At 40.4% G+C, this 14805-nt stretch overlaps 1 protein-coding gene across 2 annotated transcripts; it reads left to right on the plus strand.

The window, feature by feature from the left end:
* Positions 1 to 180: 180 nt before the first annotated feature.
* LOC115014441 (CCR4-NOT transcription complex subunit 6) lies at positions 181 to 14572 on the plus strand. 2 transcript variants are annotated; one of them, XM_029441279.1, is made up of 12 exons: positions 181 to 319; positions 1442 to 1563; positions 2492 to 2678; positions 3046 to 3131; positions 3229 to 3333; positions 3533 to 3601; positions 4306 to 4463; positions 5000 to 5154; positions 8110 to 8264; positions 8488 to 8721; positions 9515 to 9717; positions 9834 to 14572. In XM_029441279.1, the coding sequence occupies exons 2-12, from the start codon at positions 1452 to 1454 to the stop codon at positions 10047 to 10049; spliced, it is 1680 nt and encodes a 559-aa protein (XP_029297139.1). In that variant the 5' UTR covers positions 181 to 319; positions 1442 to 1451; the 3' UTR covers positions 10050 to 14572. The 2 variants fall into 2 exon arrangements, with proteins under 2 accessions (XP_029297139.1, XP_029297138.1); XM_029441278.1 differs by lacking the exon at positions 181 to 319 and adding an exon at positions 468 to 656.
* The last annotated feature ends 233 nt before the right edge of the window (positions 14573 to 14805 follow it).

Below are 14805 nucleotides of genomic sequence, written 5' to 3' on the forward strand. Positions count from 1 at the left end.
ACAAATGCAATCATTACATTATTACTTTGACTACATTCACTTTACTTCTGCTATTTATGCATACTCTTAATAAACCACGGTAAATTAAACTGGTATGCTATCCATCCATGTCATGGTCCATCACTTAAAGATTGTATTTACTCCGGTTCAACAGCTGGTTGGACTGTCTACGCGCTGACCAATAGAATCAAGCGCTGTTATCGGCAGAGAGAAAAAAATCCTTTCAGTCGCCATGATACAGCAGCGGAAACGGGTGCGAAGTAGCTAGAAAACAAAAGAGAACACGCAGTGGTCCTCGCGATTTGGTATGATCTTACAGGTATAAAAATATTCCTTCCTATTGGACCTGAACGGTTTCCACTAATTTCCCGGCAATCTTATTTAGATGTTAAAAGCGATGTGGTCGTTTTCCGAAGTAGGACTTATTTGAATGGGAAGTCTGTCAGCTTCGAATTATTGGGATCTGTTAGCTTTTAGCTAGCAAGCTGACTCAAGCTAGGCTAAATAGCTCGTAATTGCTTGTAAACCCAGCATTGTGCGGCGTTGTGAGGTCGTTTGCTCTGTTTATCTCAACCTCATCAGTGATTCTTGCTACCGGAGGCTAGCTAGTGGCAGCTAACTAATGCGCTGTTTCGTGGCCTAGTGTCAATGCGCAAGTCAGTGCTTTGCTATTATGTAAACAACAATTGTGCAGTATCTTTTAATATAATATTGCTTCTTTTTAGCTAACCCACTCTAACAGGGCGTAAAAGTCAGCCAACCAATTGCTCAATTTAACTAACTTCGCGTGTCCCTTTTCAATCTGGCTAGTTAGCAAGAGCTAGCTTTAGCTGTTTTAACGTTAGCGTCTGCTATGTATAGTTTGATAGCTAACGTTACCTATTTAGGTTAAGCTAGGCTAATCAGTTAGCGTCAACGAGAGGAAAATCGGCTAATCTTAGCTAGTGTTAACGTTAGCTATTTTTACTCATTTTGCTAATGTAGTTTATTTTCCGTTTTTTTAACAAATTAAAGCTTGAACATTACACAATAAACATCCTGGTTTGCTTTTGCACTACGTTTCTGATTTTAATGGTGATTGTTATGTAACGTTAACTTAACTCCAATGAAAGCAGTGTTAATTGTATAGTACTATAAACGATTAAAAGCAATGTATAACTTTAATCGTTTCTTGATTTAAAACGTATTTGGTAAAGCTTATATTTAATATATTGTGACAACATGTGTACATGGGGTATCTTGTTAAAATTATCATAGCAAATACGGTTAACGTTATCCTGTGAGCTAAATACGTACACAATGTCAACCGTTAACCTGATTCAGATTATTCAAGCTTTAGTGTCAGGACACAATTACTTAATCGATTTACAATTGATGGCACATTGGGAGAAGTTGGACTCTGTCCATGAATTATATTTTAAAAGCAAAATGATCTCTGCAGTGTTATAGGAATGCCCAAGGAAAAATATGACCCGCCGGATCCCAGGCGGATGTACACAATTATGTCCACCGAAGAGGCAACAAACGGGAAGAAGTCATACTGGGCTGAGCTGGAAATCAGCGGTGAGTATTGTGAGGGAGTTCCTAAACTTAGTCATAGTATAATCATGGTCTTTATGCATCTACCTTTCCTGTCATATAGTTAGGCTCAGGTAATGGGCCTATTTCACAGCAGACATTTGGAGCTGACACTTTAGGGAAAGCACAGGTGTTACTCACAGCACTAAAGATGGCTCTGTTCTATTAAAGTGTTCAAGTGACAGTGAGCCAGAAATCAATGGAGCTAAATGGAATTCAGCCATTAGTTTGATTTACTGTGCTTTTCCTACTCTGACAAGTAAAATGTTTTTTTTGTGAAAAAGGCCTATTTCTTGATTTTCACTGAACAAATGGGTTGTGGGTCCACCAACGTAGCTCTGCCGCTAATGATTATTTTCATCATCAATTAATCTGCCGGTTGCTCTATTGATTTACCGCTTGGGCCATAAACATGTCAGAAAATAGTGTTCAACGTTCATCAGAGCCCAAGGGGAAATCTTCAGATTTCTTGTTTCAGCCCATGGACATTTTCCCTCAAATATTAATTCAATGATTTATACATTATCACAATTGTTGCTAGTTAAATGTCTATTGATTTTTACTATTTCCCTTTACTAATTAATTGACTAATCATTACAGCTCTAATCCCAAACTGTGTTTTTATAGGTTTAAAAAGGGTCAATGTACATTTATTTTGCCTTGGAGATGCAACATAGTGGGTGTAATCAACAATCTTTACATGATTTTCTTTGTCTATTTGGTCTTTGGGAAATAATGCAGCTCTTTAATTGTACTCAAGCATCATTGTGAAATTAGTCAACCCTATCCACACCAATGGGGAAACAAGTTATTCTATGTGTTTTCATTAGCTGGGAGGGTATGGTTGAATTCTTGGACTTAATTCTTGTGTGCATGTCCGTGTGTATGTGTCCTTCTCCCACTGTCACTGCAGGCCGAGTAAGGAGTCTCAGCACAACCCTGTGGACTCTCACCCACCTCACTGCCCTGCACATCAGTGACAACTCATTGTCACGCATCCCGCCAGACATTGCCAAACTACAGAACTTGGTCTACCTGGATCTCTCATCCAATAAGATCAGGAGCCTGCCGTCAGAGCTCGGCAACATGGTGTCTCTCAGGTGAGTGGTTTCCGGCTATACATTTACCCCTTAATTCGGGCACAATGAAAAGGTGTAGCTGTCACAGGGTTGATCTTGAATCTGGTTTTGGCACCATTCTTCACTCTGGTTTTACCCAATATGGCGATGCAATTTTTTTCTTTTCTTTTTTTATATAATAAAAAAAGATATAGATATATTATTATTATTATTATTATTATTAATTGTAGATCCTTTGGATATCTGCCAATTTTGTTCCACATTAAGTTCACAGTCAATCTGAAGTTGTAAAGTATGCCTTAGGCAAATGTTTTTGAAAGGTAATAAAGATGGTTGTTTCTCAGGAGGGCTGGTTTCTAATAATCAAATTCCCCTATGTCCTCCACAGGGAACTGCTTTTAAATAACAACCAGTTGCGGGTTCTGCCATTTGAATTGGGGAAACTGTTTCAGTTACAAACACTGGGGTTGAAAGGTGAGTGGCTTATCAATGTTTTTTGTGGCCATTCTAGCCTTGAAATCCCATTGTCCTCTTAGCTTTGATTCAGCCGGCTTTGCTTTTCCTTCACCAGGAAACCCACTTGCACAAGAAATTATGAGCCTCTACCAGGAACCTGATGGCACGCGGAGACTTCTCAACTACTTGTTAGACAATCTGGCAGGGGCTATCAAGCGCAGTGAGTTCCCCCTCTGGCAGTTTTGACATCGAAACAGGAATTTTATTTTGCCAGTTGTTTTTTTTATTAACCCAAAAGATGGGTTCATCAGTAGATATAGATGGGGACATCATGAACCCGACAACTTATGGGCCCTAACCTTTTTGAGTTCATTGTTCATGTTGTCGCACATATTAAACCATTTCTCCCCTCTGCTCAGTACCAACAGAGCAGCCTCCAGCTCGGTCATGGATCTCACTCCAGGAACCAGACCGAACCCGGGCCTCAGGTAAGGACAACATACATGAAATTAGGGATGTCACTAGAACAAATGCAACTTACATCAATGTACAATTCAAGAGTAGTAAGGATTCAATGCAGTTTTGTGTAAAAGTAATGCTGGGCTTAACCCAAAACCAATACTTTTACAATTAGTATATGCACACCTGTGTTTGAACTGGAGCAAAACTAACTGTTCAAACAGCAATAGACCTCACGTGAACACACACACACACACACACACACACACACACACACACACACACACACACACACACACAGTGTTTCCCATGAGTTGGACATTTACTTATGTTGGGTGCATCTGTAGCTGTTGTTTTGACTGACTGCACCACAATGTTGCAATCATCTGTTAAAAAGCACTTAACTTCCAGTCTGTATGTCAAATTGTACTTCTATACACATTTTGGTAGAACTAGTAAAACATATTAAATTTGATTTGTTGCCCAAATTCTGGGAAAAACAGTGGCACAAAAATACTGCATAAAATGAATGTTTTTCATGTATAGACAGGAAAAGAATACAGCACACGGCTGGATTTAATTTTGATCATCTAAGTTCAAGGCTTGTAGTTAAACAAGTGTGGAAATGTCCCTACCCCTGCTTATTATTTATTATTTATTTATTTAATATCTGAGGCAACCTAAAATCATCGGCTGTTCTAAGTTATGCCATTTTGTGTGTTTCTCCCCTCAGCACTGTTCTCTGTGATGTGCTACAATGTGCTGTGTGATAAATATGCCACGCGACAGCTATATGGCTACTGCCCCTCTTGGGCTCTAAACTGGGAGTACAGGAAGAAATCCATCATGCAGGAGATAATGGGCTGCAGTGCAGATATCATCAGTTTGCAGGTGAGAGATGGATGTTGAAGCCTAAACGCATGTTTAAGTTTTCACAGAATAACTATTAACTTTTTGTTTTGCAACTTGTATGAGGAAGTAATTATTGTTTTGTTTTTTTTATATGGAGAGTTGTTTTTAGTCAGTTTACAAGGAAGGGTTCATAAAACCACGAACTACCTATTTGGATTATACTAATATATAAAGGGGTCTATTTTATTGTATGTGTTTATCACAAGGAGCAGGCTTAACATCTAGCACACAGATTCTTCTAACATTTGCCGTATTTGCTGGTATTATAGCCACCCCTCCTTCCTGCACTATTTTCCAGCCGTTAATGGCTGTTTTTATTGCTTCAACTTGAGCAAATAGTACGTGTCATTTCAATGTTTCAATGACAATCTCTTACAGTATCTTGCTTTTGCCAGTCTTGTATTAAAATGTTTAGGATTACAGTTTGGTCTTTTTGGAAGAATGTTTTTGTTATACTTGCATGACTGTCGGTCTTTGTTGTTGTCCATCCTGACACGTTTCTTGTTGATTTACAGGAAGTTGAGACGGAGCAGTACTATAATTTCTTCTTGCCTGAGCTGAAGGAGCAGGGATACGAAGGCTTCTTCAGTCCAAAGTCACGAGCCCGGACTATGTCAGAGTCGGACCGTAAACACGTGGACGGTTGTGCAGTTTTCTTCAAGACAGAAAAGTATGTACCTACAATACAATTATTTTATGGCCAGTATCTGTTATTGACTAGCTTAATAGGGCATATAATCATTTATTTGAACATGCATAAAAAACATTTGTATACATAAAATAATCACTGGCTTGCAGCTCACAGTCCAAATCCAGTTAATAATTTAATGTCTAATAATAGTTTTTTGAGGATGAGTTTAGGATGGATCCTAATATTATTGTCTGTGTGATCAACGCAGCATAATTGGTGCAATGATAATAATGCAAGTAGTAAGCTTGTTAGATTTTCCTCCCATTTAGGTATAACATTGTAAGTCTTTCACTCAATGTCCAATCTGTAATGCTGGGAAACTGAAACCGTTGCTATTTATTTTTAATTATTGCTGCGTCTTGTTTTTGTTGAGGGGTGTATCCGCTGGGTTGAGCTTCCACTACTGGCCTACCTAACCAGTTCGATTATTCTGCAAATGAGAAACTCTGCTTGACGTAGCCTTCAGACAGTACAGTTGATTGTATTCGCCTTGGTAAAGATTTTCAGAAACTGTAAAACCACAAGCCGTCTGTATTCATGCAAACGCTAGATGTTTTTAGAATCCATACTAAAGCTTGACATTTACCGCTATCTTCAAAATGGGATATGTTTATTCCATAGCACGTAGATTTGATTACTGAATATGTTATCCACATTTTGAGAAACAATGTTCAGAAAACATTGCATATGTTTATTGTAGAAAGCTGTAAGGGCCCCCCTACGAGCTGAGCAAGAACTCTGAGGTGTGACTGATGAAAGGTGCTGATCCACCTTTAGGTCAGCCCACCTTAAGCACACCTTGGGTCTCGAGGTATGCCAAAAAAAAACAGGAGGTCCTACTGCATCCGGTTTCATTTTCAGTATGCTAGCCAGCATGCTTTTCTGGCTTTTCTGACCCACAATCCTTTGCACTCCTGATATGAGCAAAAGGGTCATAGTATGTCTCAATTGTATGCTTACTGCGTGCAACAGTATGTACTTTGTAAGGGAAACTGCATTACATACTAAAATAAAAAGTATGTGCTTTTTTAAAAAATTCTAAATCTTTCCAGCATTAGTCTGACAATGTTATAGGAATGCGACGCTAAATCGGTGGAGTGCTAATGCCAAGATCTTGTCAGCTTGCTAGTAATCAAGCTCAATGGACAACGATTTGTGTCGAACTGTAAGCTGTCACTGTTCCACTGTCTGTGGAAACACGACAAACATTTCAATTACTACGGCCCCACAGCGCTCAGGCAGTCTCCCGCTGCGGATTTGGACCGTGCCAAAGTAATAACTATTGCTATCGAGTGTTTATCACTGTGTATATGACACCACTCTCGATCGTAGAAGATACAGAATTAAAGCCGGGTCATTTGTTTTTTTTAAGCCCCGCAATAATGGGCCTTCATGTGTGCATTACAATACATTTATTTTTTATTGACTGTCAGTATTTGACTGCTTAACTGTTAAAGTAAGAATTATGGCCATTGAGCACTGTCAAATGTTTCTAATCCAAAAATCTTTTTTAAATGTACCGAACCTAAGATGTTAATGTCGTTAATGTCGTGCCACTGAAGCAATTTGGATTCAAAGCGGTTAGTGTCATAACATGAAAAACTTTTATTCAGAGATTAAAATAACATCACATTCACGTTGCATGGTTAGCTGGTTAGCTGGTTAGCTGGAAGTACAGTTCAGTGTTCATTGTCATTACCTTTTTAAAGACTCGGAACACTTTGAGAGTTTTTTTCTTTTCAAATTTCTAACATTGTTTTTTATCAATTGTAGAGTTTTGATTAGTGGATAACATTATTAGTCTGATGCTGAAGCTTTATGTTGCTGAAGTAAAAGCAATGAAACCTTGATGGCTTTTTTTGTGACTATTATAAGCCTGTGTTAAATATAAGAGCATGTTTTTAACTTGAATTAAAAAGTTACAGACAGCTGAAGCATCGTCCAAACAGCAGCTGGCAGGACTGATTTCTGTATTAAGTCACCATTAAGTTGGGTGGACAATATTGGCCTTTATAAATGTCCGCTCCCTCATAAAAACAGTAAAAGAAGAAACTATAAAAATGTATTTCACTGCATGTTATTAATGTTATAGTGATGAATAGTGATAGGATTTCTTTTTAAAAAAATTTTTATTGGACTAAATCCTAAGTGGAAAAAACGACCCACACCTTCGGCACGACCAGGAGGCCACCCCACCGGGAGAGGAGAGCGGTCAGCACTCTGCAGCTCTGGGAGACTGAGCTTCAGTTAGCGGCCACAGCAACTCTAATTCAGCCAGCACAAACATCAGCGACATCAGTCACAGCGGCAGCTGGTGGAGCACTTGATATAGAATTAAACAAAAGATCCACACACTGCCATCAGACATCATTTTGAAACGTGTCAATCTTGCAGAGATCTTCGTCAGGCAGACAAATCACCATCTCAAAGCAGAACAAGCTCTGTAATGTATAGATATAGATAGATGGATACAAACAAATTGATTACTCTGTAACTGCAGCAACTTTGCTGAACCGGCTGGGAGTCGGGTTTCCCATATGATCAGACCCTCTGTGCTGGGGTTTGCTCTGGCTGAGCTACGAACTGGGGGTCTGTTTTATTAATGTTTTAAAACTTTATAAAATGTGAAAAGAACATTCGGGCCATATCCTACAAATTGTACTTTTAAAAAAAATGTATAATTAAAGTTTGATCATGCATGAGCCATTTGAAACACAGCTGCAATCACTTTGAAGCCTGAAGATTGAACCACCTGGTGAATGTTTTTGATTTGCCATGCAGAGGAATCTGATCTGGAGTGAAACCGTCAGAACCCAGGATCTATTTGCAGCGCATCATAAATTGATGTGCTTGTATTCAATTAGTTATTCCCACACCTGCTTAACGTATTAAGTCCCCTCTTCTCTGTTCTTGTCTCCTTTTGTTCATGTCCAGGTTCAGTGCAGTGCAGAAGCACACAGTGGAGTTCAACCAGCTGGCCATGGCTAACTCCGAGGGCTCAGAGGCTATGCTGAACAGAGTGATGACCAAGGACAACATTGGGGTAGCTGTACTGCTTGAGGTCCGCAAAGAGATGATGGAGGCCTCCTGTGAGTAGACTCTATTCTGACCCAGGGGACTTCTTATTGGACAGTTATTATTCTATAAAATCGGCTAATCGAGAATTGACTTTAGTCTGAAACTGAATGAGAAGCTGGAGTTACAGTACAAAGGATTGTAGGTGGTGTTACAGATTTCTATGATGTACATTGGACCGATTTTTATGAGGTGTATTTCAATAGTCATAATGACACTCCCCCTCCTCCTTTTCAGCTGGAAAGTCACTCCATGGCATGGAGAAGCAGCTGCTCCTGATAGCCAATGCCCACATGCACTGGGACCCAGAGTACTCTGACGTCAAGCTGGTCCAAACCATGATGTTCCTGTCAGAGGTGAAGAACATAGTGGACAAGGCCACACGCAGCCTCAAGTTGTCCTCTGTCTCTGGTGAGACCAATGCCATTCCACTGGTGCTGTGCGCTGACCTCAATTCCTTGCCTGACTCTGGTAAGTAAGCAGAGCCAATAGAGCAGTGCTTTATCTGACCGCAGAGAGTTTGTATATAAAAACTAGTGACAGGATGTTTCCCAGTATCTTCTAACAACGTGTTGCCTTTGAGCAAAACTGTATCTTAAGGTTAGTCCACACGGATATCTTTGAAAGCTTTTTTAATTTTTTTTTATATTTATTTAAGTTTAAGGGCTTAGAACATTATGATGGAAGTATATGAAGGCTCTTATCCCATGCAATATCTTGGCATGGGATGAAGCCCCCCCCCGAAATACGCTGCACCAAGACCTTGTAAATCTTGTAAACATCTATTCAACAGTAACCACATATTATTTTGTATTGAAAAACTGTCAATGGACAAAAAGATGTACCTACCTCACTTGCATGCATCTAATTTATCAATTCATTATCTTGAGAGATTTGCACCTTTTTTTTTCTCTCCATGGTCACGACGTTCCCTTTACATATCAGTCTCTATGTTGAAGGTTAAGTTGTCCTGATAAGGTTATTCGAGCTTTCCTGCTTCAATTTCGCTGGACTTGATATCACACAGCTTTATTTTGGTGTTTGTGTATAGAGCAGTTTATCTGGTTCACCTCGCATTGCTTGCAATGTAGGGTGGGTTGAATTATTGTTTTCATGTTACAGCTAATACTGCTAGATGTAGCGGTGCCTATAGTGACAGGAGGAAGGGATGTGGCTTGGTCTGTTGGGACCTTGTGACTTGTCACTGTTGTGACTTTTCATTGATTCTGATGAAAAGGACTTCTCATCTCTCCCCTCTGTTCAGGCGTGGTGGAGTACCTGAGTACTGGTGGGGTGGACTGCACCCACAAGGACTTCAAGGAGCTTCGTTATAGCGACAGCCTGACCAAATTCAACTGCAATGGAAAGAACAGCACGTCCAACGGCAGGATCACCCACGGCTTCAAGCTGAAGAGCGCTTACGAGAACGGCCTGATGCCTTACACCAACTACACCTTCGACTTTAAGGTGACTGTACTGACGGCACAGATATTTGCATTTTCTGTCTGTATAAATTGCTTGTTTATAACATCATATAAAGGAAGTATTAATCTGAGGTGACTCCCCTCTTCTTCTCCTCTCAGGGTGTCATCGACTATATTTTCTACTCCAAGCCTCACCTGAACGTGCTGGGTATCTTGGGCCCCCTGGACACCCACTGGCTCGTAGAGAACAATGTCAGCGGCTGCCCACATCCCCACATCCCCTCCGACCACTTCTCCCTCTTCGGCCAGCTGGAGCTGCTCCTGCCCAACGTGCCCCCCCAGGTCAATGGTCTCCATCTGCCTGCACGCAGGTAGTGAGTCCCTGCCACACAACCAGGGGGAGCTGCAACCACAGCCTCTCCCTTTCAAACCCTCCTCCCTCCCACTACCAGCTCTTCCCTCCACCATACCGGAGGAGGAAGACAAATACACAACCTGTAAAATATTCGTACAGTGAGGTCTGGCCGACAGGGATTTCGTATAATGTTATAGATATTCTATATTTTTCTTTTCTCTTTCTCCGTTTTTTTTTCTTCTTCTTTTTAACTGCTCAATTCAGTCCTGTTCGTGTATCATATTTTGTGTTTTGGACTCCCTTTCCTCCTCAAATCCACCCACCCACTTTGCTTCTGTCTTTCAAACTAGAGGGGATGGTAGCTCATTCAGATTTGTCACATGGAGAACTGTTTGGTTTAGGTCAAGGGGAAACTGAGTAGTGGCTGAAGGGAGGACATTCACCTGAAAAGCTCCATAGCTGATGGTCGGCCTGTCTGTCTGTCCTGTATAAATCTGAAACCAGCAAAGACAGCAGACTTGTCAGTCTCAGACTTCCATCATTGGCTTGTGCTTGTTTCCCCCTGTACTCTGGGCAGTCGGTGTACTTTCTCAGTCTTTCTAGAAGACACATGTTGTTGGGTTAGAGCAGCTTTAGCTGGTGGTTAAGCGTCCCCCGCAGCTACTATGAGGTAAGATTTCCTGCTGTCATTCTGTGGTGCTGAGGCCTTTTGTGTGGTCACGGCCTCCCGTGGTGCTACAAGATAGTCTACACCTTTGACCCCGGCCCTGATGCATTAGCTACCAGAAGCTAGAGAACTACATTTACCCAGTTTCACATGGGCTGTATGTAGTGTTAATTTGTGAAGGAAGGATATGGTGAGAAACTGACAGCAGCTACCATCCTGTTTGCAGACTGTTTCACCCCAGCTTGTGTAGTTGTTAGGCTAGTCTTGTGCTTAGGAGCTCATGTGGCCCACCTACCCCCATTTTTGGGCAAGGGATTTAGGCTGATGGGCAAAGTGATGAGGGGCTTTCACAAATCTTTTCTTTTGTCTCTATTGATTTTAGGCAGAGAGCGAGTAATGGCTGATACATAGGAGTAAAACCAGCATTCCTCTCACTGTGTGGAGTTGCCATGCAACTCCACACATGCAAGCCACACACACGTAACAGGTAATTTGCAGGCAGATCTGTAGCACTGTCGCCGAGGCCAGTAGTGACTTTCCCCAGCCATATATTCCATACACAAAAGCAGTGGTTTTTTTCACAAGTGTTTGTACAGAATAGAAATCTAGACTCAGTCTTTACATGATTGTATATGAACCACAAAAGACCTGTTTTCTGGCGTTTTTTGTACTAAGAGTAAATTATGATCAGATTTGAAAAAAAGATTGTATTGTAAACTAAGGCTAAATTTTTATCCAGTTAATGTTAAGATGAATTGATATTACCAGCTTGTACAAAAGACGTAGGAAGAGGTTGTTCAAGGCGTTCACTGTCACTTCTTTGCACTCCCTAGAGATTAACTGTAATTAATGTATCAGTATTGTTTTATTTTTCCCTCTTCCCCCTCTGCTGTTGATTTGATTTGCCGGCATATTGCTGCGATTGTAAATAGACACTGAGTAAACTCTGCCTGTTGCTTCTTGCCCATTAACAAAGCCATTGATCCACACTGCTGCCATCAGTTCCGACAAAAGGACACGCACGGATAAGTCGCAGCCCACCAGTGACGCCACATCTGTTCATCTATATATCTCACACACACTCCCACTAGTGACGTGTGACCAATACACCCTATATTAATCCCACATGTAAGAAAACATCGTGCCTCACTGTAGCAGTTGTCGTTGTCTTGCACTATTTACATTTGACGAACGCCTGAACAACCTTTTCTCCTTTTATTTTTAAATACTGTTGAGACATTTGTGAAGATTTTATGTCCTTTTATTGGTTTTTGTTAATGTTGATTTCTTTTTTTATGAGCTGTGACAATGTTATGATGATGTGTATATCCTTCCTATTCATTGAGCTCTCTAGTATCAGGTATGCTTTCTCCACCGCCCCTATGTCCCCTCCTTAAGGAACATTAGTGGGATGTCTAATCTTTATTAAATCCTCGGATGTTTTAGCTTCCTATTTGAACCTTAACACAGCTCCATGCCCAGACCCCCAGAATATCTAGCCCGTAGCTCCTTCCCTGGCCATGAATTTTAAATCTCCTGAAGCCTTCCCATCACCCTATACGCCCCAATCTCAACTGCCCACTATATTAATCAAGCTGTGTCTTTTTTAACCCCTTTTGCGCAAACCACTTTGTAAAGTTCTCTTACGCTTGTCACTGCAGCTATAGTGCCATCTGTGGACCCCCCCCCCCCCCCCCCCTCCCCCCCTCTACCTAAGATGGATGGCCCACTTTGCTCTGCTTTAGGATGAGCAAGAGATGAGGGGCAGCTCAGCAATTTCTCTCTGAAAGCCAGGCAAAGAAGTTGCTATGTGTTACAGTTCACGAGTCAGTAACGAGACAGTTTAATTTCACAGGCATGCTTTTACACGAATACACCGGAGGAAGAGCACTTAGTAGATTCAGATGCAGCGCCCCTCACCTGGCCCATCATATTGGCAAATAAAGATTGGATTTACTTTAATGTATATGTTGAAATTAAATTTTAAAAGCAAGAGGGAAGCAAGTAAATGGGAAGTATAAGCTTCGTCCTCAGATCAAGGTTTCTGGTCCCATTTGTTTCCCCCCCGACATGTCTTGTCTTTTTAACCTTTTTTGTTTTCCAATGGAAACCAATGTGTCCGGTTTGATTAAATTGTTTTCCTGAATGGCATTAGTATTGTAGTAGATTTAAAGACTAGCTTTTTTTTGTAAAGTGTGAATAAAAGATGTATCTCATGTTTCCTTTCTAAAAAGATATTGAATTGTGTTGTTGGTGTGTAAATCATGAATTCTATGACGGTGTTATGTTTGCTACATTGTTTTTACTTTTACTCCAATATAATTTCCCCCCCCCCCATATACTCTTATTCCTTTCACAAACCAAATCCTCTGTAGTAATCTTGAGACGTTGACGGGTTGATGAGAGGAGTTGAATGTTCCTGATGATGCCTCGTAGAATGAAGGATTGAGAATTTATGGACGGAAAAGTATCTGCGTCATTGCTATTAGGAAACACTTTCAGAACAGGGATATTCAATTATTATTATTTACTTTTCAGCTTTATTTTAGATGTTGCATGGCACTAGCTGGAGAGTGCTAGTGCCTGTAGGTTAGGGCAGCAGCGCTGTCTTACTAGTGGCTGCAGTTCAGTACTAGAGAGCACTGTTCTCACTGTAAAACGTGTTTTTTAAGACTAAGCTGGACGCTAGACAGGTCCTGTGATTATTTTGAGTACTACTAGTCCATTTCACTCTGTTCTTGTGCATCACAGTGGTTAAAGCTGTTACACTAGCTAGCTAGTAGCTACTATTGATATTGATAGTTACTGATTCGACGCTTAAGTCTTTTTGGTTGTTTACTTCTCATTACCCCCCCCCCCTTTGTTAAACCAGACTATGGCGGGAAATCTGGCAAATCAGAGCTGAGTTATGTCACCCTGTAAGCTTTGGCGAGTGATCACATTGTTGGCTTTGTACTTTCCACTGTTGCGTTGTGTTTCATAGTTGGCTTGTTTAGACGTAGAGTAATTTCCCAGGCTGCATCTCCTTCTAATGGTGCACACCAAAGCTGCTTGTAGTTCAGTTCTCTGTTGTAGAGCAAGTTCTTTCACCAACCAGTCACATTTTATTTGTCCCCCCCCCCCAATCTGAATCAGTCTTCATGAAAAGTAGGGCTGTAAAGAAAGCACGATACTTTGATCCTTGATCACAAGAACAAGTTGCATCCATATTCATACTCTTGTTATGGTTGAGTTTCTCAATCCATCGGCTCATTTTAAATGCATCCTTTTCCAAAAAGAAACTTGGCAATAATACCAGAAACATTCAGACACATTTAGAATGGGTTTTTAAATATTTTATCTGGAAAATGTAGCTATTTCATCTTTCAAACTGGTCGCTTTGCACTCCCCTTCTTCTACCTTCTTTCCCCTTTTCTCATCCATCTTGTATATTTGCTCATCGTCTCTCTGCCGATCTAGTAGTAGTTGTTCAATGATCAGGATTGTCTATCTGTAGTCAGCCGAGTACATATATTGATCTGTGTCACTGTGTTTATGCACTGGACCAACTATTGTTTACCATTCATGTAATACCAGCAAAAAAAAAAAAAAAAAGAAGAATAAAGACAAAACAATTGCACAATGTTGTAGAATGTCCATTAATCCAGATGAGAAATCAAGGCAGCTGTTTTCAAATCAACACATACTGTTTTAAAAAGAAACTGAATGGTAAACAATGCTTTCTGTTGTACCCCTTAGCCGTCCTCTCGATTCTCTTTGGACTAGTTTTATTTAATTTCTTTCCGTTTGACTACAGGTTCTGCTTGTTTCCTTTACACCTACCTATGTATTTTCCTACTTATGGTTGAAAAATAAATTCTATATTATCTGTTTCAAGCTGTGTCACCTCTTATTCTTTGCAATGGATATTGAGAAATACTCACTACTTCTGCATTGCCTTCTTTTGCTTCCTTGTTTTTTTTTTTATTTAAAATCAAAGTTTTTTTCAGACTTGATGTAACTTTAGACGCAGCATAAGGACACTGTAGTGTTAATTTTCTCTTCTCCCTCATCGCACATTTCAAATTTAGAAAACATACTGTAACTTCCTGTCCCCGTCTCACATTTTA

The sequence above is a fragment of the Cottoperca gobio genome, chromosome 10 (genome assembly GCF_900634415.1).
Source record: "Cottoperca gobio chromosome 10, fCotGob3.1, whole genome shotgun sequence".
NCBI lineage: Eukaryota > Metazoa > Chordata > Actinopteri > Perciformes > Bovichtidae > Cottoperca > Cottoperca gobio.